This window comes from Jaculus jaculus, chromosome 12 (genome assembly GCF_020740685.1).
Source record: "Jaculus jaculus isolate mJacJac1 chromosome 12, mJacJac1.mat.Y.cur, whole genome shotgun sequence".
Lineage (NCBI taxonomy): Eukaryota > Metazoa > Chordata > Mammalia > Rodentia > Dipodidae > Jaculus > Jaculus jaculus.
Genome location: NC_059113.1, coordinates 31,917,898 through 31,943,351, shown reverse-complemented (window position 1 = coordinate 31,943,351; position 25,454 = coordinate 31,917,898). Strand labels below are relative to the sequence as shown.

At 47.1% G+C, this 25,454-nt stretch overlaps 2 protein-coding genes across 8 annotated transcripts in view; one reads left to right on the top strand and one right to left on the bottom strand.

Annotated features, from left to right (window-relative positions):
- Positions 1-9,316: 9,316 nt before the first annotated feature.
- Positions 9,317-9,739, bottom strand: LOC123453557 (arabinogalactan protein 1-like). The gene has a single exon (XM_045130579.1). The coding sequence runs from the start codon at positions 9,737-9,739 to the stop codon at positions 9,317-9,319; it is 423 nt and encodes a 140-aa protein (XP_044986514.1).
- Positions 9,699-25,454, top strand: part of LOC101600100 (myosin phosphatase Rho interacting protein) — a 135,654-nt gene continuing 119,898 nt past the window's right edge. For 3 of the 7 annotated variants that reach the window (XM_045130682.1, XM_045130681.1, XM_045130678.1), the window contains exon 1: positions 9,700-9,860. In XM_045130682.1, the coding sequence (XP_044986617.1) occupies positions 9,738-9,860 (123 nt within the window). In that variant the 5' untranslated portion in view covers positions 9,700-9,737. Of the gene's footprint in view, positions 9,861-25,454 lie in introns of all 7 variants that reach the window. The other 4 variants (XM_004669056.2, XM_004669057.2, XM_045130679.1 and 1 more) reach the window with 3 other exon arrangements.

The following is a 25,454-nucleotide window of genomic DNA, read 5'->3' as shown; positions in this document are numbered from 1 at the left end:
GTCATCACTCACTTCAGATACTGGACATAGAGCTGTAAGATTTGATGATTACAGTGCTGGGTTTTAGTCTTGCTTTAGTCAGTCTTTCCTTGCTGTATCCCCATTCCTCCAGGTTGAAATGGAAATGTTTTATGTTGGAAGTATATAGTTTGATTTGATTTCACAGGGAGTCATGGTTAAGAGATTGCTTTGAGTCTCAGATGACACTTGGAGTTGTTTTTGTTTTGTTTTTCAAGGTAGGGTCTCACTGTAGTCCAGGCTGACCTGGAACTCACTCGGTAGTCTCAGTGACTATTGTAGATATGGGAACTTTTGAAGTTGAATTTTTGAATGCATTTTGCATTACAAGATGGCCATGATCCTATGGGAACCAAAGATAGAAGGTTATGCTTTGAAAGTATTATGTTGGAGTGTCAGGTTGACAAGGAGTGGGCTTATGATGATTTATACTGACTATCAAGTTGATAGGACCTAGAATCACCTGAAGGGGATTATCTATATTAGATTATCCTCTGTGCAGGCCTGTGAGAGATTATCTTGATTAGATTAATTGAAGTGGGAACACTCACCTCAACTCTAGGTGGCACCCTTCCATGGGGTGGGTTTGTAGACTATATAAAAGAAGAAAGCTGCTGCGTATGGTGGTGCATGCCTTTAAACCCAGCACTAGGGAGGCAGAACCATCAGTTCGAGGCCACCCTGAGACTACATAGTGAATTCCAGGTCAGCCTGAGCTAGAGTGAGACCCTACCTTGAAGCAAAAAAAATAAAGAAAGCTGCTGAGCACCAGCATTCACCTCGCTTTGCGTCCTGGTCTGTGTACCATGTGACCAGCTGCATGTTCCTGCTGCCGTGCCTTGCCCCACTATGCTGGACCATAACCTCAAATGGTGAGCCAAAATAAACTCTGCCAAGCGTGATGATGTACATCTTTTATCCCAGCACTCAAGAAGCAGAGATAGGAGCATTGCTGTGAGTTCAAGGCCAACCTGGGAATACAAAGTGAATTTCAGGTCAGTCTGGGCTAGAGTGAGACCCTACCTCAACAACACCAAAATAAAGAAAGAAAGAAAACAAAAAGAATCTTTTTTTTCAAAGTTGATTTTGTTAGGTATTTTGTCACAATAATGAGAAATTAACTAATACACCAACTAAATAAAAATATCTGGGAATAGGAATTATTAGCTGGATGTGGTGGTACATGCCTTTAATCCCAGCACTCAAGAGGCAGAGGTAAGAGGATCATTGTGAATTAGAGGCTGCCCTGAGACTGTGTAATGAATTCCAGGTCAGCCTGAGCTAGAGCCAGACTCTACCTTGAAAAATTTTTTTTAAAGGAATTATTAAAAATGCTCCTTGGGGCTGGAGAGATGGCTTAGCGGTTAAGCGCTTGCCTGTGAAGCCTAAGGACCCCTGTTGGAGGCTCGATTCCCCAGGACCCATGTTAGTCAGATGCATAAGGGGGTGCATGCGTCTGAAGTTCATTTGCAGTGTCTGGAGGCTCTGGTGTGCCTATTCTCTCCCTCCCCCTCTTTCTCTCTCTGTCTGTCATTCTCAAATAAATAAAAATAAACAACCACAAGGGGATATGATGGAGAATGGAATTTCAAAGGGGAAAGTGGGGGAGGGGAGGGTATTACCATGGGATATTTTTTATAATCATGGAAGATGCTAATAAAAATTGAGGAAAAAAAAAAACCACAAAAAAAAAAATGCTCCAGGACTTGAGAAACAAGGTTATTCCACTGTTCCCAGAACTTGTTTAAAGTTAAGGAATGCTAGGTATACTTATTTAAAACCCAGAATCCTATGATTGATTATTAGCAAAGACAAAGTGAGAAAAGAGTTTAGCCCTCTGGTGTGCAGGACTGTTTGGCAGCTTTGAGGGGGAAGGTGGTGAGAATCATCAAACAACCCAGCTGTCCCATGCCTGTCTTGTGTATTCCCACTGGAGAAAGCCACGGATAACCCATCAAAAGACATGCACCAAAATTTCCATAGCAACCTTATTTATGAGTGCTGCACACTGGGAACATCACCAATGGTCGTCCACAGGAGCCTGGGTAGGAAGTAGTACTGTAGCTGAATAATGGACAGCAGGGCAGCAATGGAAACAAAAGACCCACACAGCGTGAGGGTTGATCTTCATGGTCAAGTTGACCGGATTAATCAATGCCTAGGGCATTGTGTGGCACAATTTTGGCTCTATGAAGGTGTTTTATTTATTTATTTATTTATTTATTTATTTACTTATTTATTTATTTTTAACTTATTTGTTTGAGAGACAGGGAGAACAAGAGAGAATAGCCATGCCAGGGCCTCCAGCCACTGCAAAGGAACTCCAGACGCATGCACCACCTTGTGCATCTGGCTTAGGTGGGTCCTGGGGAGTCAAATCTAGGGCGTTAGGCTTCACAGGCAAATGTCTTAACTGCTAAGCAATCTCTCTAGCTCCCATGAAGGTGGGGTTTTTTCATTTTTTTTTAAGTATTTATTTATTTATTTGAGAGTGACAGACACAGAGAGAAAGACAGATAAAGGGAGAGAGAGAGAATGGGCGCACCAGGGCTTCCAGCCTCTGCAAACGAACTCCAGACGCGTGCGCCACCTTGTACATCTGGCTAACGTGGGACCTGGGGAACCGAGCCTCGAACCGGGGTCCTTAGGCTTCACAGGCAAGTGCTTAACCGCTGAGCCATCTCTCCAGCCCTGTTTTTTTTTTTTTTTTTTTTGAGGTAGGGTCTCACTCTGGTCCAGGCTGACCTGGAATTCACTATGTAGTCTCAGGGTGGCCTCGAACTCATGGCGATCCTCCTACATCTGCCTCCCAAGTGCTGGGATTAAAGGTGTGCGCCACCACGCCCAGCTCCCATGAAGGTGTTTTAACCAAGAGAAGACCCACCTTGAATGCTGGTGGTACTATCCCATGAGCTGGGTCCTGAATTGAACAAAAAGGGAAGAAGGAGAAAGCCAGCTGTGTGCCGGCCTTCACCATTCCCTGCTTCCTGATCTACGGAGATGTGAACAGGATGCCACAACCACGAGCCACCCCATCACCATGCCTTTCCCACCGCGATGGACACTACACTCAAACTCTGAACCAAAATAAATCCTTCCTCCTTTAAGTTGCTTCTTATTAGGCATTTTGTCACAGCAGTGAGAAAAGTAATGCACATAGTACCAGGGTAGGCACATGAATTTCGTGGATATATTGTTAAGTGAGAAAAATCAGGCATATGGAACAGATTCCACTTATGTGAAGTTCAAGGTTAGACAGGATGATGAGGATCTAAAGAGTGGCTGCCATTTTTGTTTAATATTTTATTTATTTATTTATTTGAGGGAGGGTAGGAAAGAGGCAGATAGAAAGAGAGAATAGGTGTAACAGGGCCTCCAGCCACTGCAAATGAACTCCAGTTATATGTGCCACCTTATGCTTCTGGGGTACTGGGGGATTGAACCTGAGTCCTTTCACTTTGCAGGCAAGTGCCTTAACCACTAAGCCATCTCTCCAGCCCTGCTTTTTTTTTTTTTTTTTTTTTTTTTGGTTTTTCAAGGTAGGGCCTTACTAGCCCAGGCTGACTTGCAATTCATTATGTAGTTTCAGGCTAGCCTTGAACTCACAGTTACCTTCCTACCTCTGCCTCCTGAGTTCTGGTATTAAAGGCATGCACCACCATACCTGGCTCTTTTTTAAAAATACATTTTATTTACTTATTTATTTGAGAGAAAGAGGCAGAGGGAGAAAGAGAGAGAGAAAGAATGGGTGTGCCAGGGCCTCCAGCCATTGCAAATGAACTTCAGATGCATGCACTCCCTTGTGCATCTGGCTTATGTGGGTCCTGGAGAATTAAACCAGGATCCTTTGGCTTTGCAGGAAAACACCTTAACCACTAAGCCATCTCTCCAGCCCTCTTTCTCTTAAAAAAGTATTTATTTATTTATTTGAGAGAGAGAGAGAGGCAGATAGAGAATGGGTATACCAGGGGCTCCAGCCACTACAAATGAACTCCAGACAGGTGCACCACCTTGTGCATCTGCCTTTATGTGGGTGCTGGGGAATCAGACCTGGAGTCCTTTGGCTTTGCAAGCAAGTACTTTAATTGCTAAGACATCTCTCTAACCTAACAGTGGTTACGTGTGTGTGGGTAAGAGAAAATTCATGTGTGTGGGCTGAAGAGATGGCTTAGTGTTTAAGGCACTTGCATGAGAAGCCTAAGGACTCAAGTTTGATTCCCCAGTACCCACATAAGCCAGATGCACAAGGTGGTGCATGCATCTGGAGTTTGTTTGTAGTGGCTAGAAGCCCTGGTGTGTCCATTCTCTGTATCTGCCTCTCTGTCAATGGAAGCTTTCAAGGGTGGCAGTCAGACCATAGAGTAAGACTAACTTACCTTTAAGGTGCACCTGAGCAGCCTTTTCTGGCTTGCTTAGTAGAGGTACTGGTTACACATTGACATGTAAATAGTATAGTAAGCCAAAACAGGGTCACAAGTGGAGAGATGGCTCTTGCTTGCAAAGCCTGATGGCATGAGTGATTCCCCAGTACCCATATAAAGCCAGATGCACAAAGTGGCACATTCATCTGGAGTTTGTTTGCAGTGGCAGGTGGACCTGGTGTGTCCCATTCCCTCTCTCTTTCACTCTGCTTGTAAATACATATATATTTTTTTAGTTTTTTTGAAGTAGGGTCTCCCTCTTTTTTAAACACTAAAAAAAAAAATTATTTACAGGGCCGGAGAGAGGGCTTAGCGGTTAAGGCATTTGCCTGCAATGTCAAAGGATCCTGGTTTGACTCTCCAGAACCCACATAAGCCAGATGCACAAGGGGGCATATGCATCTGGAATTCCTCTGTGGTGGCTGAAGGCCCTGGCATGCCAGTTCTCTGCCTCTCTCTCTCTCAAGTAAATAAATAAAAAATATTTTTTAAAAAAGTGTTTAAAAAAGAGACAAGGTGTTGTTATACATCTCTGGCCAGCCTGGAAAATTCTCTGAAGTCTGGAATAGCCCCAAACTTACACCAATCCTCCTGCTTCAGCATCCCCAGTGCTGAGATTACAGGCATGTGCTATCAGATGTGGCTAAAATGCCTATTGGGGGCCGGTGCTGTAAATTGAGCTCACAGCTTCATGCATGCTAGCCAAATGCTCTGCAACTGAGCTGCACACGTAGAGAACCAATCGTAAATGGACAGCCTAACGGATGTACCAGGGCTTCCAACCACTGCAAAAAAAAGTGATTGCATGTGGGCTGGAGAGATGGCTTAGCGGTTAAGCGCTTGCCTGTGAAGCCTAAGGACCCCGGTTCAAGGCTCGGTTCCCCAGGTCCCACGTTAGCCAGATGCACAAGGGGCGCACGCGTCTGGAGTTCGTTTGCAGAGGCTGGAAGCCCTGGCGCGCCCATTCTCTCTCTCCTTCTATCTGTCTTTCTCTCTGTGTCTGTCACTCTCAAATAAATAAATTTAAAAAAAAGTGATTGCATGTTTAGACTGATTATTGAACCTAACACAATGTATCATTTTAGGTCCTTGGGAAGGGAATCCAAGGCTATGAGACCCAGGCTTGGCTAGGTGAATTTTATAATCTAATAGGGGAAGGTGGCTCAGTGTGCGATGGAATCATGTTTTTATCTACTCACTTGGAGGTTGGGGGTCTTGTGAACGTACTTTATGTTTTAGGCACTGAAGTAGGTGGGGAATACAGTTGTAACCAAGATCTAGCCCTACCCTCCAAGGCTTATAGGCTACTGGAGTTGTGAACAATGTGCCACTTATTCCTCCTCCTCAACATTGTTCCGTTTCATTCCTGGCATCTCCCACTGATTCCGTTCTTGTTCGGGCCCCAGCTTCTGTACTTTCTGGTCTGTCATGGTCATTTCCTGACGGATCCTGTTTCCAGATTTCTGCCATTCCTTCCTCAGATGAAGGTCCCTGTGTGAGTGCTTAGTCAAAAGAATCCGAAGTTGGGCTGGGACATAATTCATTTCCACCCAAAGTTGCTCGCTCCCAACTTCCCCCGGGGAAGTTATGATGCTAGACTGCAGTGGCTTAAACCCTCACTTACCAAGTCCATAAATGTGAACCCAGACAAGGTTCTAGGATGGCCAGAGCATTATAGGTGTCTTCTGTGAAATGGACGTGAAATAGTTCCACCAGCAGCACAGCTGCCTCCTGAGGACACTCTGCGCTATCCTGATGATAGCCAGGCTCTTCTGTTCCTTAACACAGACTGGCCTGGAGGCTGGAGCCTGTCCTGGTCTGGAATACCTTTCCTTCTTCCTTTTCCAGGCTGGTTCTTACTCAGCTATGGACTAGCCCAGACACTGCCTCCTCCTGGAGCCTCTCTTGAAGCTGCCTATGGGGCAGCGGCGCCCCCAGCAACTTGAATGGAAATTGCCTCTTTGCTCCTGTTTTCCATGTGTGGCCATTTGTTTGAGCGTGGAGGCCTCTTGTAGGGAAGGCAGCCTTGGGATCTCTAAATGACTTTCCACACTCACAGTCTGTGGCAGGCCCTGGCAGAGTATGCCAAGTATTTCTTCCTGGGGTATCCTTGGTTGGGTCAGAAGCATGGATAGGATTTTAAAATTGTGGGTTTTTTTTTAATTTAATTTACTTTAATTAACGAATTTATTTAATTTTGGTTTTCAAGTTAAGGTCTTGCTCTAGCCCAGACTGACCTGGAATTCACTATGTATCTCAGGGTAGCCATGAACTTGCAGCAATTCTCCTACCTCTGCCTCACAAGTGCTGGGATTAAAGGTGTGTGCCACTACACCCAGCTTTAAGTTTTACTTTCATTTATTTGGGGGGGGCGGGAGGGGAGAGAGAGACAGATAGAGAGAAAATGGGTACACCAGGGCCTCCAGCTGCTGCAAACAAACTCCAGATGCATGCGCCACCTTGTGCATTTGACTTACATGAGTCTTTGGGAATCAAACCTGGGTCTTTTGGCTTTGCAGGCAAGTGCCTAAACTGCTGAGCCATCTTTCCAGCCCTAAAGTTGTTTCTTTAAAAACATATTTTATTTCTTTATTTAATTTATGAGAGGAATGGGGGCAGATAGACAGTGAATGGGCACGACAGGGCCTCTAGCCAAATGAACTCAGACTTGTGTACCACTTTGTGCATCTTGCTTTCTGTGGGCCCTGGGGAATTGAACCCTGGTCCTTAGGTTTTGCAGGCAAGCGCCTTAACTGCTGAGCCATCTATCCAGCCCTAAAGTTTTTATTTAAAAAAGAAAACCACTTTAAAACAAGGTGTACATTCATATAATACAAACTCCAAAGGGAACAAAAAGGGCTTACAAAGAAAATTACAAGTAGATCATCTCCCAACCACTCAGTTCTCCTCTCCAGGGGTCGCTTTCTGAAGATTCTATGCCAGCAAGAACTGTCAGTATCCCTTACCCATGCACCTTTTTTGTGGTTTGGTTTTTCAAGGTAGAGTCTCACTCCAGCCCAGGTGCTGACCTTGAATTCACGATGTAGTCTTAGGGTGGCCTTGAACTCACTGTGATCCTCCTACCTCTGCATTTCGAGTGCTGGGATTAAAGGCATAATTAAACCCATGCCTGGTTCTCCTACTTTAATTTGCAAAAAATTTAAACACAGTAAGAGAGTTGCAGGAATCATTCAGTAAATACTCCTTCCTTGCCTAGATTCACCAATTACTGTTTGGCCATGTTATGGGAACTATTTTAGAAGCATTATACCATCTAATGCCTGCAACACCACATATTCACGTCCGTTTCATGCATGTGGTCACAGAAGCACTATCGGGGTAAAGGACTTGCCCACAGGGTGGAACGGGCTTTCCCCTCAGGCTGCAGGAGGACTTTGATCCACCTCCCTGGGTTCTTGCTTCTCCATGCAGGAAAGCATTTCTTACTCAAAGTGGAAATGCACCTCCCCGAGGTTGTCACCAGAGGATCAGTGGAAAAGTACACAGCTCTGGAGGTATTTCGCTCCTGAAGCTTTCCCATGCCCTGAGCAACAGCTGCTGTCACTTGCTGCTACCACCTGCTCCAATGTCACCTCGGCTGTGAAGGCTGAGTTACTTTAAGGCCTGTTTAAAAACTCAAGATGACTCTCAACTCCAGCAGGTTGAGCCTGAATCCCAGACCTGGGTGAATGGACGTCATCAAACCTCCTTAATCCATCTACTTTTTGGTTTTTCCTTTTTTTTTTTTTTTTTTCAACGTAGGGTCTCACTCTAGTCCAGGTTGACCTGGAACTCACTCTGTAGTCCCAGGCTGGCCTCCAACTCTCAGCCATCCTCCTACCTCTGCTTCCCTAGTGCTGGGATTAAAGGCGAGTGCCATGTCAGGCTGCTTTTTCCTTGAAGACAGGGTCTCACTATGTACCAGGTTAGCCTCAAACTCTCAGTCATCATGACTTGGCCTCCCTTTTCTTTCTCACTTCTCTTTCACCTCCACCTCCAGCCTCTGGGAACATTTAACTTTCTATCTGTTCTGGATCCTTCCCACGGCTGCTGGAAACCACTCTGCTTCATAAGAAGCGTGGGCTGTCCCCTCCTCCCCTTATCCTTCACCCTTCTGCCCTCCCTACTCAGGTGGCCTTCTGGCTGGGAGACTGGACAACAGTGATCTGGAGTGATGGTTCCACCCCTGTCTGGAGGTGACTCCCCCTTGTCCTAGCCTTAACTTACTCAAGTACCAAATGAAGGTAAGCATGCCTAGCTGAGGGCCTAGCAGGGTTGGCGTCACTCACCTCCCTTAACAGAAACGACAGCTCCTCCAAGGGTGCTGAGACATCGTCTAGCCATCCCGAAATACTACCTCGTATTATCGGACTGCTGTGTGCCTCAGTGTTCTCAAGCAAAATGGGGATGGTCACGAGAAAGCTGTGAAATTTTAATGGGCTTAATGGAGCGCTTGAAACAGTAGCTAGCCGTAGTAGGGCTACTTAGGGCGATAGTGGGCCTGGCACATAGTAGGTGCTAAACTAATCGGCCGGGTTCGGTTAAGCATGCCAGGCGCAGGAAGGTGACCACGCTGAAAGCCAGGGGCTGGCGGAGAGTGGGCTGGAGGTCTTCTCCGCCCTCCCGCTCCCCACACCCAGGCCCCCGCCCCGCCCTGCAGCTGTCAGGCCAGCTGCCCCGGCGCCAGTCCACCAAACCTGAAACGTCCCATCCCGGCTCCCCCACCTTCCCCGGCCTTCACAAGTTACCTTGCGCCCAGCCTAGTTTAGCCCCCACCCCCTGGAGGCCATTGGCCAAAGGGTTTCTTTGTTAGAGGGAGCGCGCGATCTCCATTGGCCCTCGCGGCTGCCAATCGTGGGCGCAGCTCCGCCCCCGCCTCACTCCGCCCCGCCCCGCCCCGCCCCGGGAGTGCGCGCGGCTCCCGGGCTCTCATTCGCAGCAGCGGCCGCGGGCGCCCAGGGCAGCGCGGCTGCGGCAGCGAGCGGCCCGGCGGAGACCGCCGCTGTTGGGGAAGGCGGTCGCGGCGGAGGCAGCGAGCCGAGGCCGCGTCCATGGGCCCGGGGCGGCCGGGTGGCGGGGTGGCCGGGCGCGGGGTGGCGCGTGCGCTCTGAGGCCGCGGCGGAGCAGGCGGCGCGCGGGGATCCCGCGGAAAGGCCGGGCCGGGCCGGGCCTGCGGCGGCCGGCTTAGAGATGCGGCGGCGGCCGCGCTGAGCCCCGAGCCCTCCGGGAGCGCTAGCGGGCTGGGCTGGGCCGGGCCGCGCCGCCGCCGCCGCCGCCGCCGCCGCTGCCGCTCCGACCATGTCGGCGGCCAAGGAGAACCCGTGTCGGAAATTCCAGGCCAACATCTTCAACAAGAGCAAGTGTCAGAACTGCTTCAAACCCCGCGAGTCGCATCTGCTCAACGACGAGGACCTGACGCAGGTGAGCGGCCGGCGGGGGACGCGGAGTCCGAGCTCTTGACCCTGCGGGAGTCGGTCCCCCCTCGGGCGCGCCGACGCGCCTTCTAAAGGCCACAGGGAAAATAAAAATGGAGCAGGGGGAAAAAAAAATGCGTGAGAGCTGGGGAAAGGGTGGGGGGGAGGGATGGGGCTGGAATGGGGGCGGGAAGAGTATTGATAGAGTGGGGACAAAGGGAAAATCCTCAAGTATGTCGAAAAATAACATCCTTTCCCGTTCCCATATCCCTTGCCGTGTGATTCATGCTTTCTGGGTGACTCAAAAAAAAAAAAAAAAAAAAAAAAAGCCTGGTGTCTCAGGATTAGGAACAAAGCGCCTTCGGGATTGCTTGCCGCTTGTCAGAACCCCACTCCTCGGAGTCCGTCTTGGGACTGGACTCTCACTTGGCTACCTAAGTGGCCCCGGGGACTGGCCTGTCTTGCGTGGGCCACGGGCTTCCATCTTGTGGAGCAGAGCCTGTCCTCCCTAAGTCGTTGTCACCGTCAGGGATTGGAGAGAGGTGGAAGGTCTCCAAGTCTGGGGAGGAGGGCCTTGTTCTTGAATTAGAGAGGGAGGGAGGGAAGGAGGGAGGGAGCGAAGGCTTTCGTTGAGGAGAGGGTCTGTTCTTATCACCCTGCCCTTCCCAGTTCGTTGCTGTCTGGTCCAGGAGACCTGGGCGTCCTGGGTCGAATTGGTTCCCTCGTCTGCCTGTTGGGGATTTGGAGCAGGTCTCCCCCCCCCCCCCCCAGCTTCCCAGCCTGCTTGAGAGTCGCTGTCACCGAAAACACAGGCCTACGCCCCCACCCCTGAGTGATGTAGGAGATGGAGATGGAGAACTTGTGTAGATACAACATCCCCAAGCTTTGATTGCCACCCCATGGCTCCCCGGAACCCTGTACTTGCTCGCTGTCCAGGCTCCCGGTGTTAGAGAGTCTGGGCTTTATTTGCACTAACTTGGCATGGACCTGTGAACCCTGCTCACCCTCTCCCCTAGTCCTCTTTAAGAGTTGCCTCTATGCCTGCCTTCCCAAGGCCAGCCAAGCTCCCTGTACATTCCAGCGCAGTGTGACCTAGTTGTAGCCACTCCTTTTGGGAAAGAACCCTTTAAACAGAACACATTGCTTTGAAGTGCCCCGGCTAGCTGTTTTTAATGCCTGTTCTTAATGCCATTTTACACAGGCAGGGGTTGACTTGTTTACAGGGCAGACTAGAGTGGGGTGGTAGGGCAGGGGTTAATGGGACCAGGCCATGGTGCCTTTCTCTGTCTGAGGTCGGGTTTCCAATAGCCAGGAAACAATCAAGAAGCTTAACCAAACTCCTCAAGCCTCTGACTTATCGATTTATGAGGATACCAAGGGCCTTACAAACCTGTCCACTCGGGAAGAGCATAGCTCGTAAGGTGTTCTGGAGGGTAGGGTGGGAGTCTAAGGGAGAGAAATGTGATTGCTCTTCTCATGGAGACTCTTCTGGGAAGCAGTTTATGAAGTGATGGCTTCTAGTCTTGTCTGTGGCTTTCTTAGGTATGACCTTGAACAAGTCCCTTTACCTCTGTGTTTTCATTTTCTTATCTGTGACCTGGCGATAGCGTGTGCTGGCTTATTTCCCCCATGGTGCTGTTGAGTATCAAGGAATGATACACTTTTTTCTCTAGCATTTACCAAACCAAAAATAAATAAATAAAACAAAAACCCCACCCATAGAATAGTCAACTTTGATTTAAGAAGTTTCTGGAGTTGGCAAGGGATGTTTTGAGTGAGGTTTGTTAGTTTCCAGGTTATTCTAGTAATTGCCAAAACTGGTAAGTTAGGTGTTTAAGTCACACAGGCTGTTTTTTGATTCTTAAATATAGATAAACTTGTGGAATTAGCATGTTTGAGTCGAAACTGTTAAAATGGAAAAAAAATCTGTTGATTATTAATTGAATGCAAGAGGAGAGGCAAATTGAAAGTACTGTACTCATTCACTGGATTCAGAGTTGAATTGTGAGTTTTGAAACAGGCCTGAGACCTCCAGGGCACAACTGGAATGGTAGTTTCTAAAATAATGAGTTGGGTTATTTGTGTGGAGAGATTAGCCCAGCCTTCTACCTCCTGGGATCTTTCAGGAAGAAACTGCTCTTGAAAGGAGAGGAGGGAGATGCGGGGTTCTTGCCAACAGCATTCACTGCTGCTTTCTGCATCCGGCCTCCCCCCCCCTTTTGCTCTCATACTTATGACTCCATTAGAAAACCTCAACCAATCCGTTTGCATCAGTCTCCCCCAAGCCCCTGCTTCCTGCTGCCCCTCCCTGCCCAGAGCTTATTTTAGACTGTCCAAGCTGGAAGATACATCAGCCATCATCAAGGCCACCCCCTCTGTAATAGGCGTGGACATGAGCCCTGGGAGGCAGACGCTTTTCCACTCAGGATGTCATCTTCCCAGGAGCACACATTACTCTGAGCCTTCTGATTGGAGCTGTATTTCCTCAAGTTTGAGTTTTGTTTGCTTTTCCCTAGAGAGATAGGAGACCTCTTCCAGGGCCTTCCTGTGTTGTGGCATAAGACCTGGGAAGCATTTGGAGGTCAGCTCATCTAACCACTTCCTTTCACTGGGGAGAAACCCAAAACTTAGAAAAGGGAAGGACTTGCCCATGGCAAGAGCAGAACCGGGATTCCCTAGGCTGCTTTTCTGTTCCCTTCTGTTCAGAATCTCTGGTAGCCACCTCAGGAGTGCATGAGGACAGCAAGGCCCAAGGTGCTTGTGTTGGGGAAGGTGCCTTGAGAGAGTTGGTTTAGTCCCAGGAGTCTTGCCTTTCCACCCCTGGAATTCAGAGTAAACTGAGATAAGTAACAAGCCAGAGTCACTCCACCTAGCAGTCCCTGGCTCTTGCTCTGGGTTAGCATTTCTTCCCTCTCTTACTTTGGCATATGTGTGTGTTTTGTGTTTGTGTAGGTGCATGCAGAAGTCAGAGGTTGACATTAGAGTCTTCCTTAGTTGCTTTCTACCCTGTTCTTTGAGGCGGGGTCTCTTGTGCACCTTAGAGCTAACCCATTCATCTAGACTAGCTAGCCGGTGAGTCCTGGGGATTCCCTGTCTCCACCTCCCCAGCCCTCGGATTACAGGCTAACCACCAACACTCAGCATTTTACATGGGAACCAAGGGTCTGAATTTTGGTCTTCACTGTTGCATGGCAAGTGTTTTATCCACTGAGCCATCTTACCTGTCCTCTTGTACGTTTCTCTGGACTTGAAAATATCCAAACATTTAAGGCCCAAACTGCATGCTTGTATTTGCTCTACAGTGCATTTTTAAAATACCTGTTTACCAATATGTCTAGAGCTCTTTTTATAGTGTTTCATACAAAAACATCAAACTTGCTTTGCATAATAAACTATTTGGGATATACTATAATTTAACCCGTTCCCTTGTTGATGGGCATCAAGGTTACTGAGTTTTCTGTTATAAATAGTGAATGCCCCAGTGAGCAGCTTTGTAACGCTTGGGGTATGTTATGTGCATGCATGAATGCAAGTATTTCTCTGGGGCAGATACCTAAAAATAGAATGTTGGTTTTAACATTGAATTGTCATTTATTTATTTATTTATTTATTCTTATAGATATCACCAAATTGCTTTCCAAAAAAGCCATGTCATAACATTTTTTGGAATGAATATTGTCAAATATTTTAGTTCTTTGATAGTTTCCCTAATTTCTAGTGGCGTTTATTTTCTTTATTTGCAAGCTGAGAGAGAGGGTAAGAGAGAATGAGCTATGAGAGAGGGTGTGTGTGGGGGGGAATGAGCGTGCCAGGGCCTCTTGCCATTGCAAACTGTAGATGCATGCACCATTTCAGAGTCTCATGTAACCCAGGCTGGCCTCAAACTTACTACATTGCTGAAACAGGCCTTGACTTCCTGGTCCTCTTGCCTCTGCTTTCCAGTTGCTGGGGTTATAGGTGTGCTCCCCATTCCTGGTTCTTCCTTTATAACATTTATTACATTTTTCCTGAGGACTGCTTCTTTATATTGTTCAAATATTTCCCATTGGGGTCTCCTCCACTGATTTTTTTGATTGAGTCAAAGATCTACAAACTGCATATAAAGGGATAGCTAGTAAATATTTTAGCCTTTGTGGACCGTTTGGTCTCTGACAGCTATGGATCTTTGTCATTGTGGTGCAGAGTGAGCTGTAGACATAGTGTAGCTATGTTCTAGTAAATAGTTATTTTCAGAAACAGGCAGCTGGAAGGACTGGCTTGCTTGTCTCCTTCTAGACAGTACTCTGATGCCTATCATATATGGCAGATATATTTTCCAAGTATTACTTGTCTCTTTATGTGTGGCCATTTTTATATAATAGGTTTAAAATGTATGTAGTGGCTAAATTTATCTATCATGTCCTCCAAGGCACAAGGAACATTGTAAAAGAGATGGTGGAGAAAATTAACAAGTGAGAGGGTGGGGAGGAGTTCCTTGGAACACTGTCTTCCTAGTACAAAGTGGCCATTGCATTTATGACCTCACAGCAGCTGTTGGTTACCTGCACAAGACCTACACAGATTGGGTCCATTAGCAGGTCACGGATGACGGAGGAGGACCAAAAGAAAAAGACATCAAAATAGAAGGACTAATTGGGGAGGGAGGACAAAAGGCAATGGGAGGGGATTATGCTCAAAACACAGTGTACACGTATGAAGATTGTCAGTGAGAAGTATAATAAGGGCTGGAGGGATGGCTTAGTGGTTAAGGCGTTTGCCTGAAAAGCCAATGGACACAGGTTTGACTCTCCAGGACCCATGTTAGTCAGATGCACAAGGGGGTGTACGTGTCTGGAGTTTGTCTGCAGTGGCTGGAGGCCCTGACATGTGCCCATTTTCTCTCTCTCTCCTCTTTCTCTGTCAAATAAATAAGTAAATAATAAAATTTTTTTAAAAAGTAAAATAAAATGGGTGCACTTGACATTTAAGGATGTAGCACAATGGTAAAACACATGTTTAGTATACCAGAACCAGAATAGTAAAATACATTGAACACAGTTTTATCTGTTTTCCTTTACAGTTCGCAGTTTTAATGTGTAAGAAGGCCTTCTCCCCAAGTTTTATAACATTACCTCTAATATTAATTCTTTTACACTTGTTTTTATGCGGCTGTAATTCATCAGACTTGTTTTCCAGGAAAATCACTGTGGCTAAAGGAAAAAGATCTAGAAGAAGCCTTGGGAGTAGGCCAAGTTGATGGTTAGGAAGCCATCTTTCCATATCAGTGTTTGTTGGGAGACCAGGGAAGAGAGCTGGAGGTTGAGTAGAAGTGAGGTTGAGGAAACTGAGGCAGAGATGGAGAATAAAATTTAAAGCACACTTGTGAGATGGAGGTCGGAAATCATGAGATTGATCCGGATATGGTGGCGCACGCCTGTAATCCCAGCACTTGGGAGGCAGAGGTAGGAGGCCTGCCAAGAGTTCAAGGCCACCCTGAGACTCCATAGTGAACTTAGGTCAGCGGGGCTAGAGTGAGACCCTACCTAAAAAAAAAAAAAACAAAAAAACAAACAAACAAAAAACCACAGGAGATAAATCTGACTCTGGTGTTTGATGTCCAATGTCCAATGCGGCTCTTAAGTGGAGCTGTCCACCTAGAACTGAAGTCACTGGTGTGAGTGGAGGGACCTCTGTGTGGTGGTAAGGCAGAAGAGGAAAACCCTGAGGGAAATAAAAATGGACCAGAGAGGGCTGAGTAGTGGGAGAGGCAGGTCTGGGTTCAGAGTCTTCAGTGGTCCAGTCTTTGTGGATCTGTAGGGTTCTCAGTGGGTGTTGACCTAATTGTTGTCTTAATTGTTATCTTCCCACCCTCCTCCTCTCTTGGTGTGGAAGAAGCTACTGGGTTGGACTATTTTGGTTCCTCCCTGTTTTGTCCTGGGACCTAGACTGGGTTGTGTCTTTTCTTAGACCTTGGTTTTCCCATCTGGAAGTGAGATTGATATGTTCAGTTCTGTGTCTGTCTCTTGGTCCTCCTAAGCTGATTCTGTCCTCTCTATTCTGTTCTCTCTGTGCCCTGACCTTACCCTACTGCCATGGTTGTTGGAATTACAGGATGGGAATCCTTAACACAGAGGGCTAGGCTCAGACTAGGTCTCTATGGAACTCTCCACCAGGGTTCCCTTTGGTCCTTTGATCTTTGATCTTCCAGGGCACAGAACTTGTTGCCTGACTTACAGTTTTATCTCAGGAACAATGGGGAAATGTTTCATCTCCCTCCCCCCCCCCATTTTTAGAAGACTGGTAACTTACATGTGGTTGATGCCTTGTTTATCAGAGCATGTGTCATAAGTCCCTTACAAAGTTCCTTTACAGATGGCCAACAAGGACATGAAAAGATGCTCAGCACCATTAGTCACCAGAGAATTGCAAATCAAAACTACATTGAGGGCTGGAGAGATGGCTTAGTGGTTAAGGTGTTTGCCTGCAAAGCCTAAGGACCCAGCTTGAATCCCTAGTACCCGTGTAAGCCAGATGCACAAGGTGGCTCATGCATCGAGTTTATTTGCGCTGGCTAGAGGCCCTGGCATGCCCATTTTCTCTTTCTCTCTGCCTCTTTCTCAAAGAAATAAAAATATTAAAAAAAAAACCCACTGCATTGAGATTTGAGATCCTACTTCATCCTCATAAGAATAGCTATAGTCTTAAAAACAATTTAACAAGTATTGGTGAAAATACCATTGGGCATTTGTTGCAGGTGCAGCTGCAATGGAAAACAGTTTGGCAGTTCCTCAAGAAGTTAAATGTAGAATGGCTATGTGAGCCAGGAGTTCCACTCAGAGGGTATGCCCAAAAGAATTGAAAATAGGAGGCTGGGGAGATGGCTCAGTCAGTAGAGTACTTGCTTCACAAGCATGAAGAGCTGAGTTTGGAACCCCAGCACCCACCTGTAATCCTAGCACCAGAGGATCTCTGGGGGCTTGTTGGCTAGCTTGTTTAACCAAGTGGTATTCCAGGTTCAGTGAAAGACCCTGTCTCAGAAAATAAGGTGGAGAGCAACAGACGGAGACACCTGTGTTGGCTCCTGGAATTCCCATGTGTGCACATTACACATTTGAAAAAGAAAATAAGACTGTAAACAGGTTTATTCAAATGAATACTTTAATGTGGATTTTCATGACAGCACTATCACAGTGGCCAAGAGATGGAACCATTGGGATGTCTGTCAGTGGGCAGCAGGTGACAACTTGTGAACCCTTCCAGTGCCCTCTGGCCTATTAAGAAGCAGCGTGAAATATTGCAACCTAAATGTACCAAGAGAACATGATGCCAAGTGAAAAAAAAATCACATGTAGAGGTCATATAGTGTGCACATGTATTCACCTACAGGTAAAGGTCCCAAATAAGTCAATCAATAGAAAGGGACCACAGTAAGTGAAAGCTAAAGACGTTGAAGCTCTGTGTTGAGAGTGATGAAACATTTTAGAACTAGAAGGCAATATTGGTGGCATAACATTGTGTAATGCACAATGTAATGGTTAATTTTATGTTCTGTGCATTTTACTTCAATAAAAAAGGAAAATAATGTACATGAATCACCTCACAACTTGGAGTAATCTGATTGTCTCTAGAATCTAAACAAGGGATTGGAAGATTTTTTTCGAGCCAGGGTCATACTCTAATACAGGCTGACTTGAAACTTACTCTGTAGTCCCAGGCTGGCCTCAAACTCAGAACTGAAGGTGATCCTCCTACATCTGCCTCCTGAGTGTTGGGATTAAAGGTGTGTGCCACCAAACCTGTCTGGAATTTTTTTTTTTTTCTTAAAGGGCCAGACAGTAAATATTTCAGGTGGTGTAGGCCAGCGCAGTCAAGGCGTTTATGTAATTACTTATATAACCATTTAAAAATGTAAAATATAAAAGGCATAGGGGTGCCACATGTCTATAATCCAAGCATTTGGGAGGTAGAGGCAGGAAGGAGGAGCTCAAGTTTGAGGTCAGCCTGGGCTACATAATGAATTTTTTTTCCCCTCCCATTATTTATTTATTTATTTGAGAGCTACAGACACAGAAAGACACATAGAGGGGGAGAGAGAGAATGGGCGCACCAAGGCTTCCAGCCACTGCAAACGAACTCCAGACGCGTGCGCCCCCTTGTGCATCTGGCTAACGTGGGACCTGGGGAACCGTGCCTCGATCTGGGGTCCTTAGGCTTCACAGGCAAGCGCTTAACCGCTAAGCCATCTCTCCAGCCCCATAATGAATTTGAGGCCAGCCTGGACTAAAACATATGACCTTCAAAAATAAAAATGTCAGCTATTCTAGAATTTGAATCTAAAATAAACATGAATTCCTAGCAGAACTGTCATGGAAGTCACATCATAATTTAAAATTTAAAACTCAGAAAATAACAAATAAAATTAGTTTATAGTACTTTTGAGGCAAGGTCTTACTCTACCCTACGCTGAACTGGAACTCAAGTCTATAATCCTCGAACTCACAGTGATCCTCCTACATCTGCTTCCCTGCTTCCTGAGTGCTGGGATTAAAGGCATGTACCACAAGCCTGTCTTGTGTGTGTAATTAGTTTTTTAATATTAAAATGGGATCTATTGTATTAGCTTTTAGCAGTCCAATAGCACTTGCAAGCCCGAGAGAATTAAGGAACTCTGTAGCTGCTCAGTGCATGTGGCTAGATACCTCAGCAGTCCTGATCCAGCACTGAAGGCCTGGAGGCTTCCTGAGGAGCCGCTGGTCTTCAGTCCACCCTGAAAGGCAGCAAGCAGCTCTGACAGCCAAGTAGAAGGAAGGGGCAAAATTAGTTTTAATTATGTTCTGTTTTCTTTCAATTTATTTTTTATTTGTACAGAGAGGGAGGAGTGCTAGAGCCTGTTGCTGCTGGCTTTATATGGATACTGGGTATTTGAACCTGGGCCAAACCCAGGCTGGCGGGCTTTTATAAACATGTACCTTTAATCAGCTTCCGACCCCTGTATTTTCTTCTTATTTACTTTTTTAAAAAATGTTTTAGGTAGGGTCTTGTCTTATCCCAGGCTGACCTGGAATTCATTATGTAGTCTTAGGGTGGCCTTGAACTCACAGTGATCCTCCTACCTGCTTCCCCAGTGCTGGGATTAAAGGGATGAGCCACCATGCTAGGCCAACCTTGTGATTTTTTTTGAGACAGGGTCTCATGTAGCCCAGGCTGGCCTTGAACTGGTGATCCTCTTGCCTTGACTTTCTTTTGTTTATTTTTATTTATTTATTTGAGAGAGAGAGAGAAATAGGCAGAGGGAGGGAGAGAGAGAATGGGCACACCAGGACCTTCAGCCACTGCAAACAAACTCCAGATGCACATGCCACCTTGTGCATCTGGCTTACGTGGGTCCTGGAGAATTGAACCGAGGTCCTTTGGCTTTGCAGGCAAGTGCCTTAATCGCTAAGCCATCTTTCCAGCCACTTGCCTTGCCTTTATGAATGCTAGGATTACAGATGTGAGCCACTATGCCTGGTCTTTATGTTTTCTTTAGCCTTGTTGCAGTCAGGTTCTCATTGCTGGCATAAACTGTCCAACCAAGAGCAGCTTGGGGAAAAAGGGTTTATTTTGGCTTATAGACTCGAGGGGAAGCTCCAAGATAGATGGCAGGGGAAAATGATGGCATAAGCAGAGGGTGAACATCACCTCCTGGCCAACATCAGGAGGACAACAGGAATAGGAGAGTGTGCCAAACACTGGCAAGGGGAAACTGACTATAATACCTATAAGCCTGTCCCAACAATACACTACCTTCAGAAGGCATTAGCTCCCATATCTCCATCAGCTGGGAACCTAGCATTCAGATAACCTAAGTTTATGGGGGCCACCCGAATCAAACCACCACAACCTGACACATCCAAAATGCTATCATTTTAACACATTAAGGCGTCACGATGTGGTATTTCACCTTCTAACTAGATTCAGTTTCCATAGCCACCTTGACTCAGTGCCTTTGACACATGTGGCTACTGAAGCCACCAGTTCTGGCACACTGGACACACCAGAGCCTCTGGATGACTGGTGGGAAGTGGGAAGGCTGTGCCCTTCTCCCCATACTAGTATGCTGAGAATGGCTCTTGGTTGGAGAGTTCTTGCCTTGCTGGTTCTCTTGTCCCTGCAACTTCTGTTTATGTCCCTGTCTTTCTTATCCTTGATGTCTTTACCAACTTTTGGGGGTTCTTTATATGAACATCATATCTTTAGTAATTATTTTCTTCTGTTATTTATTTATATATTTGAGACGGAGAGAGTGAGTGAGTGAGTGAGAATGGGTGTGCCAGGGTCTCCAGCCACTGCAAATGAACTCCAGATGCATGCGCCACCATGTGCATCTGGCTTGCATGGGTCCTGGAGAGTCGAACCTGGGTCCTTAGGCTTTGCAGGCAAGCGCCTTAACCTCTAAGCCAGAATCTCTTCAGCCCCTTTTGTTGTTTTGGAAGCTCTCTCTGGACTTTGGCCTCAGACCCTAACACTGTCCAGAGGCAAGATTTGGTGGCAGAAGGAAGGGGAGGGTTCTGGTTAGGGATCAGTGTGACTGTCCTCAGGACTGGCCCATGGGGAGCAAGTGAGAGTTGGGAGGTGGCAGGAGTGTGCTTTGCTGCAAACACTACATACGTGCAGTTACTGCGCTTCAGCACTTTTTGCACTGCGTCTTCTCCCAATGTGTGCAGTTGCCTTCTGGGTTGCTTTCTAGGCTGAAGTCTTCAGAGCTCACTTTCCCTTGTCACGCAGGACAACAGTCCCAGTCCCAGACCTATGTTCTCCTTAGCACAAGTGTGCAGGGTGACACAGCAAAGTGATTCAGTGAAGTGGGGAATGTGCCTTCTGTTCACAGGGAGGGTATAATGTGCCATTGGAACCACTGAGTCCCCAAGCATCCACATGGTGACTTATCTAGATAGCATGCTGGCAGCCTCTCTTGTGGTCAGGAGCCTTTGTTTGGGCTACATTGTGACTCTTAGGACCCTGTTACCATTTAGCTGAAATAAGGAGTTTGATTTGAATGTTTATCTTAAATGGTTCCCAAGCTGCCTAAATTTAGTCTTTTTTTTAAAAAACAAATATTTAATTTTTTTTTTTTTTGAGAGAGAGGAGGAGGAGAAAGAGAAAGGAAGAGAATGTGTGAGCTAAGGCATGTTGCTGTAAACAAACTCCAGATGCATGTGCCACTTTGTACATCTGGTTTTACGTGGATTCTGGGGAATTGAACTCAAGCAGGCTTTAACCACTGCACCATCTCCCCAGCCCAAATTTAATCTTAGAGAGAGCCTTTCTTTAGGCTAGGGACACACAGTCTACTGCCTGTACCCTAGTGCCTCACTTTTGTTGGGGGAGGGAGTGCCTGGTGTTGATTTGAAACATTAGACCTTAGAAAACAGGCCCTTCTTTATCTTGGGAACCTTGTTCTGCAGGCTGCCCTTTTCCCATCTGCGTGATACACATGGACCAGCTCAGTGGGTTTTTAGCCTTTTAGTAAATCTCAGATCCTTTTTCTAAAGGAATCTCATATGGAAATGCATGATGCTAGGAAAGTTGCAGTGCTGTGGGTGATGGGGGATTGTGGTCGTCCCTGGGGGCAAGAAAAGTAGATTTGAAAACTCTGCCCTAGATTGTATTCTTGTTCTAGTTTTAGCAGTTGGAGCCATTTCCCATCTGCCCTGGGATAGACCACCACTGTCCTGCTTGTCCCTCCTCTAGTCCCACAGTGTCTGTTCCTCAGGGCAACAGAGAGCCTAGTGGGTTGATTTGCTGGCACTTTGTCTCTGGAGGTTGGAACTGGAATCTTCCAAACCACTCACTGGTTTTCTCTGTCAAGGTCATCCTAGTTCACATGAAACCACAGCCTGGTTTTTGCCCCTGGGCCTGTGACTCTTCCAGCTCTGTTCTCCCTGGGCTTGCTTGGCTTAAGAGATGCTGCCCTGGACAGGGGCTTGGAGGGGGCAGCTTGCAATGAGAGTCTGTAGGGGTGGGTCCACAACATCCTGCACGTGTTGAATTATCTGTCAGATCTGTGATCCCACACAGTCCTCAGAGACAGGGGCCAAGAGGCCTGGTGGCTTTGTGGCCCCCTGCAGAGAACGAGATATTGGGTTTCACAGTGGTTGAGTGGCCCACTCATGATCTTCAAGTTGTTTCACAGAGCTCAAGTCCATGGGACTCCTTAGGCAGCCACCAGAATGGCTGTGAATGTGTATTCCTTTCCTGGGATAGGCCACTTTGACGTGTCAACTTGGCATTTTGTCTGGGGCGAGTCTGTGGTCAGGAGCTGTTGTAGTATAAATCATAGCTGTTTAATGGACTTCCAGGTCCCAGCCCTGGGAGGAGGGGCCTGTCCCAGCCCTACCCCTCAGCACCATTAAGCAGGTGAGTTGTCTATTTAACAGATGGGAGCAGCCAAGACCGAGAGGTTCAGGGCCCTGCCTAGGTCACAGGCAAGTCATTGTGGGTTTTTCCAAAGTCCTGTTTGGTCTTCCTGCCCCTGATAAGTATTAACCTTTGCTATCAGGAGCCAGGCCTTGGAATCCCTAGTTCTGGGGTGTGTAGTGAGTAGTATGTAGGCTTGTGTGTTGCAGGGCGGGATGGGCAGGTCCTTCGTGATGTCTTCACTCTTCTGCAGCTGCTGGGAGCTGCCAGGAGTCCCAGGTCCCCAGACAGGCTGTTGCTGTGGCAATAACCACACCTTTAGCACAGATCTGAACAGGAAATGCTATTTTTCCCCCCCTCTGACAGAGGAATTCAGAATCAGGAAATAACCATGTCCTTGATCTCTGTGGTTCTAAGGTGCTGGTTTTAGCAGATCTGGTAGCTCTGTGGTATTCTCCACATGTGAATGCTTCCCTCCGCTTAGCTCTTCCATGGCTGAATGGGCTATGGGGAGTGGGAGCAGCTGCTGAGAGCCCCTCTAAGGTGCTGGTTTTAACAGATCTGGTGGCTCCGTGGTATTCTCCACATGTGAATGCTTCCCTCCGCTTGGCTCTTCCCATGGCTGAATGGGCCATGGGGAGTGGGAGCAGCTGCTGAGAGCCCCAGCTGAGCAGAGAAAGGGGCCACATCTTCATGATCCCTGGTTCCCGCCCGGAGCCTTGCTACTAGGACTGGAGGAGACACTCAGGGCTCTCTGGATCAAGGTGCCTGGCTTCCATTGGGGATGTGCTCTGACCTAGAAATCTGACAGCTGTACTTTTCCATTTCAGTGTGCTCCATAAGGCAGTTGGAATAGTGGAGAACAGGCTTTCATTTCAGATTTGGGTTCACATGCAGTATTTTCCCAAAGATTGAGCAGGTTTCTTCAGGTTAAGTGTCTACACTTTAACTGAAACCCAGGTTTTAGTAACACTTAGAAATCTAGAGAATGATGGGAGTAACTTCAGTGGCACAGGAAGGGCTGAGCTCATAATCACCAGCTAGAGTAACCAGTGTGTTTTATAAGCACTGACCACATAGTGCAGACCCCACGTAGGCTCTGCTGTTGGGATGTTGGTTAGCATGCCAGCCTGTCTGCTCTGCTCTGTTTGTTTGTGTGTGTGTGTGTGTGTGTGTGTGTGTGTGTGTGTGTGTGTGTATATATAATTTTCTATTATTTTGAAGTATGGTTTCACTGTAGCTCAGGCTTACCTGGAATTCACTATGTAGTCTCAGGGTGGACTGGAACTCAGTGGTGATCCTCCTACCTCTGCCTCCCAACTGCTGGAATTAAAGGTGTGTGCCACCATGCCCAGCCTTTTTTTTTTTTTTTAACTGTGTAGCTCATGCTGGCCTCAAACTTGAGATCCTCCTGACTCAGCCCCCTGAGTCCTATAATTTCAGGTGTGTGCTACCATGCCTGGTCCATCTGCCCTTGTGTGCCTGTCTTGGCTGGGCCTTGGGTCACTGAGGGCAGGTGCCATGAAGAGAGTGGCTAGGTTCCTGTACCTCCTGGTTCTAAACAGTTTGAGGTTTAGGCTGGAGAGAATTTAGAAACATTGAGTTCAAAATTGAATCTGTAATTGAAAAAATGAACCCAGAGAAGGGGCCTGCCACTGTGACTTTGTGCACGTGGTGACCCTCAGACATGTTGCTAGTTATCTTAGCCCACTAGTCATCTTCTGAAGTCAGCTTCATGTTGCCTGTGAGGGGCTGGGAGGCTGTGGTTAGTCTGCTTGTGTGGAAGTATGAAGACTGAACTATTTTAAGAAGACCAGGTGCCATCAGCTAGGCTTTCACCTAAGGCTGCTTCTGAATCCCTTTACTTAGAGAAGTAACCAGCACGGATTGGAGAGGTAGAGGAGCCAGGGTCACTCCCAGACTCACAGGTGTCAGGTTGCGTAAACAGACCAAGGAGGATGAATAGCAGACAGTCCAGAGCCATGGCTCTGCCAGGTCCAAATTACTAGCTGGGGAGACAGTGTGGCCAGAGGGTAGGTCATGGCCTCTGATGTCCAGCATTGAGTTAGGCCCTCAGCTGGTAGACTGTCTTTGTGGTTGGTTTTTCTGTTCCCTACAGTCCACTGCTCTTGTAAGGGATGGAACTTCAGAACCCTTCTAAATGTCTGGCCATCTGGAAGCCACCAAGGTCCCTTTTTACAAACACACATCTCCTGGGCAAAAAGAGCTTACCTGCCAGACCCTATCTGCCTTCCTACCTGGGAGCAAAAGTCTGGAGGCTTGGGTATCCCACTTCTTGTGGGGCCATGGTCATCTGGTAACTCCTGTGGTTCACAGGTTTTTTTTTTGCCCGAAATTGCAGTAAGAGCTTGTTCTAGCATTGCTGCCCCCACAGTATTTATAGTTGACAGCACCACTGTTCTAGGGCACTGTTAGCTTCAGATTCACAGCAATCCTGCAAGTGCAGAGAAAAGGACTAAGTATGGAGAAGTGGTGTGACTTGGCAGTGGGAAAGCTGGCCCAAACCCTCATCACACAGCCCTGAGTGGATAATGGCCGAAGGTGTCAGCCCGCGTGTGGGAGAGGTGGGCTGGAGGCTGGGATCTTGGGCTGCCTTCGGACTTCCAGTGACCCTCTTCCCATCACTCCCCTGCCCTGTTTCTTACTGGGAGGGATAGCTCTGTGTGATGGCATGACTTCCCTACAAAGCTATTGCCCAGGAGGCTTTCCCAGTGCTTCTTCAGCATTCCTCTTTTCTGTGAATGGCATCACATTACAAAACCCTATGGCCGTGGGTTGGGCTGTCAAGACCAAATGGGGAAGAAGCTTTAAAAACTGCCCCACTGCCATCTCTGGCATGGGCTGGGCTTTCTTGGACTAGGTGGGCCTGCCTGCTATGTGCCAGGGTTATAGAGAGCTATTGTGTTTTGTATTTGTTTTTGTTCTTCAAGGTGAAATTCTTACAAAATTCACCATTCTCACGTGTACAGTTTGCTTGCATTTAGCATATTCACAGGACTGTGAAACCACTGCTGTGCTCTAGCTGACTGTCTGTACCCTAGAACCCCTCATAATTGTTCAGCAGTCTTCCTACTTCCCACCCAGACCCCTGCTTCCACGACTCTGCCATTCATTTATTTATTTAAGAAAGAAAGAGGAGGGAGGAAGGGGGCAGAGAAGGAGCACACCAGGGCCTGCAGCTGTTGCAAATGAACTCTAGATG

Coding starts and splice junctions, on each gene's coding strand:
- LOC123453557 (XM_045130579.1), bottom strand. CDS start 9,739: ATGGTCGGAGCGGCAGCGGCGGCGGCGGCGGCGGCGGCGGCGCGGCCC.